This window comes from Myotis brandtii, unplaced genomic scaffold (assembly GCF_000412655.1).
Source record: "Myotis brandtii unplaced genomic scaffold, ASM41265v1 scaffold79, whole genome shotgun sequence".
NCBI lineage: Eukaryota > Metazoa > Chordata > Mammalia > Chiroptera > Vespertilionidae > Myotis > Myotis brandtii.
Genome location: NW_005371173.1, coordinates 224,495 through 227,264, shown reverse-complemented (window position 1 = coordinate 227,264; position 2,770 = coordinate 224,495). Strand labels below are relative to the sequence as shown.

At 48.0% G+C, this 2,770-nt stretch overlaps 1 protein-coding gene across 4 annotated transcripts in view; it reads right to left on the bottom strand.

The window, feature by feature from the left end:
• Positions 1-2,770, bottom strand: part of SMARCAL1 (SWI/SNF related, matrix associated, actin dependent regulator of chromatin, subfamily a-like 1) — a 49,599-nt gene that overhangs the window by 44,991 nt on the left and 1,838 nt on the right. For all 4 annotated transcript variants that reach the window (XM_005883384.2, XM_005883385.2, XM_005883387.2 and 1 more), the window contains exons 3-4: positions 1,734-2,605; positions 931-981 (exon numbers count right to left, since the gene is read on the bottom strand). In XM_005883384.2, coding sequence (XP_005883446.1) covers positions 931-981; positions 1,734-2,547 — 865 coding nt within the window. In that variant the 5' untranslated portion in view covers positions 2,548-2,605. The remainder of the gene's footprint in view (positions 1-930; positions 982-1,733; positions 2,606-2,770) is intronic.

Sequence of the window (2,770 nt, the reverse complement as noted above, 5' to 3'; positions counted from 1 at the left end):
TTCACTGGCAGCTACCAAAGAAAAGGATATCACCAAGTGTCACACATTTCAAGATGGGGAGGTCAAGGAGAGAAACAGGAACTTCTGCTGGGAGCTGACCATCACCCTCCAGAAACTGTACTGGTGCCCCAAATCGGGGGAGTGACCTCACCATGTATCCTCATCTTTTCCCTCTTTGAACTGGGAGGGAAGAGAGGGGATAGAAATGGCTGCTGGGAGATGTGAGAACACCCAGGGCAGAGGAGCAGACTTCAGGCACCAGGAGAAGGTGACAAAAACCTTGGAGTAGGGACAGTCAACAAAATCTCAGAAGTGGTACGTGCACCCACGGGCCCTGACAACAACCTGACCTGGCCTCCCCAGACCTGGCCTTGGCTGGAGCCTCCCTGGGCAATGCCCCTCCCTGCAAGCCCTAGTTAACTAGCTGTACAAAGAGTGCTGTGAGGATTTGGGTGGTTTGATGAACTGTAAACCTTCCTGAGATCAGTGGCCGGCATAGCTGCCTGCCATGGCTGGAGCCAGCAACCCAGTGGGAACATGCACCCTGAAGTCAGACTGTTTGGGTTTGAGTCCTATTTGCGCAACTTATTGGCTGTGTGACCCTATGTTAGTAACACACCCTCTCTGGGCCTCAGTTTTCCCATCTGTAAAATGGTTGTCATAAGGAATAAAAGAGTTATAGCACATGTAAGGGGCTTAGGACAGCCTGGAACATACCAGGCTCCATTTAATGCCAGCTTTTGTTAATATTACCAGTGACTATCACCCAATGAGCTGCCTCACTAGATTGGCCATAGTGAGAAGGAAGAAGAGCACTGGGACGGTGGCCTGAAAGCCATCCGAACCACCCGCCAGACCACATCTGCTACTCCAGAGAAACTTCTCAATACCAGTGTTTCCTGCATGAGGGGTGACGACACACCTACTTACTCAGGGCACTGTAGTCGGACATGCTGAAGTTCCACATCTTGGTGTCAGGATCTAAAATGAAACACAAATACTTGGTCTGTCCACAATGAGGTTGATGACTGTTGTAATTTGTACTTGGACACTCAATAAAAGCTTGTTTAATGAATGAATGAATGAATGAATGAATGCTAAATTCAAAAAAGTTGGCTGAACAAGCCCCCACTGATTTACAAAATCCTTGTACAGGACAAATAGGAAATATAAATAAGAATAATGCTTTTTATTCCATATCAAGAAATTTAAGTCAGGCTCTGACATGTTATGGGCCTCATCGCAGAGGGCTTGAGGGCAGAGGTGGGACCCTGTGTAGTCCGGCAAAGCTCAGGTATGAGAAGGAACGTGCACTGAGGCAAGGCAGAGCTAGCCACATTCCAGCTCTGCCCTTCAGACAAACCAACCTGAGCGTGTAACTTTACCTGGCTGAGCCAGTCCCATCGCCTTTAAAATAACATCTAGTTATCTCAAAAAATAGTTAGGCTTAAGTGCTACAGGGCATATGAAGCACCTGGCAGAGGAGCTGGTCTCTCAGTAAACACTCATCCATTCTCCATATGGCCGTGTGGCAGCCCCTAATTTTGGCAGCTGTTTGAAGGAACGTCTATGACAAAAGAAAACATGGACTAAAATAGAAAAATTTTAACAACTGGTTAGACAGAATGTGCCAATGCACCCTCTTCATATTTATGAGAAACTGCTAGATTAAAAGGGATTCTAGAAATAGAAAAAAAAAATCTGAAAAACTAGACTGAATGAAGATGCATTACCAAAATTTCTGCTGGGCAGACGCTTGAACACGGCAATGAGCTCTGCGTTGTACCCAATCTTCACCTGGAAACGGTCTCCATCCCTTACACATGTTCCCTCCTGGGAGCTTACTGCTTTTCGAGGTGAGGCCACCAATTTCTGTGGGAGTCTGCCTTCGGTCCTGGGCATCACACTCCCAGAGCCACAATGGACGTCAGAAATGTTCTGCCCCGAGGTGGAGGGTCTGGCTGCCTTGGCCTCTAACTGAACTTCCCTGGGGAGCTGTCCAGAGGAGGAAGCTGGTGTATCCTGGGAACTCTTTGCTTTGGCCAAAGGCTCATGAGTTGAGTTAGCAAAGGGTGTCGATTTGGCCCCGTGGGAAACCTGAGAATGACCTTGACCCACGAGCTGCTGGTTGGAAACCTCTGGAAGACTTTGTGCCAAGGGAGGGGAGATCCCAGCGAGAGTCACTTGACTTGGTGGGCTGTGGTGTGGGCAGGCTGTGGGCATCTCTTCTGGCCTCTTCCAGGTCCCCGTTGCCTGCTCCAGAGTGCTGGGATGAAAACTGTGGGGGTTGTGAGGTCTTTGGTCACCATGAGATGAACCACTGGTTTTCTGTTGCTTGAAAACGACACCATGGCTCACTGGCTTAGAAGAATCCTTGGGGAGACTGTGAGAAGGACCCTGCTTGGACTGGGAAGAAAGGGCAGCAATGGAGGAGCCCGATCCTGCACTCTGATGCTGTTCTGCTAGTTTCTCGGCTCTACGGGCCAGAGCCTTTTGTCGATTCTCTTCAATCTTTTTCCTCTGCTCCTCTGTAAGGGGCAAGGACATTGTAACAGGAAAATGCTTATGCAGGAATGTCAATCTTTAATCAGAAATGTGGTAAAAGCTGGGAAAGAAAAACGTTTGAAATAAACATGAGATGTATGTATTTATCATGTGCCTACCTTAACTTTAACAAACTTTTGTCCCAGGAAATGCACAACAGTGGATATATTAAAGTTTCTTTTATAATTAACACTCCCCCCCCCCCACACCACCACCACACCCAACC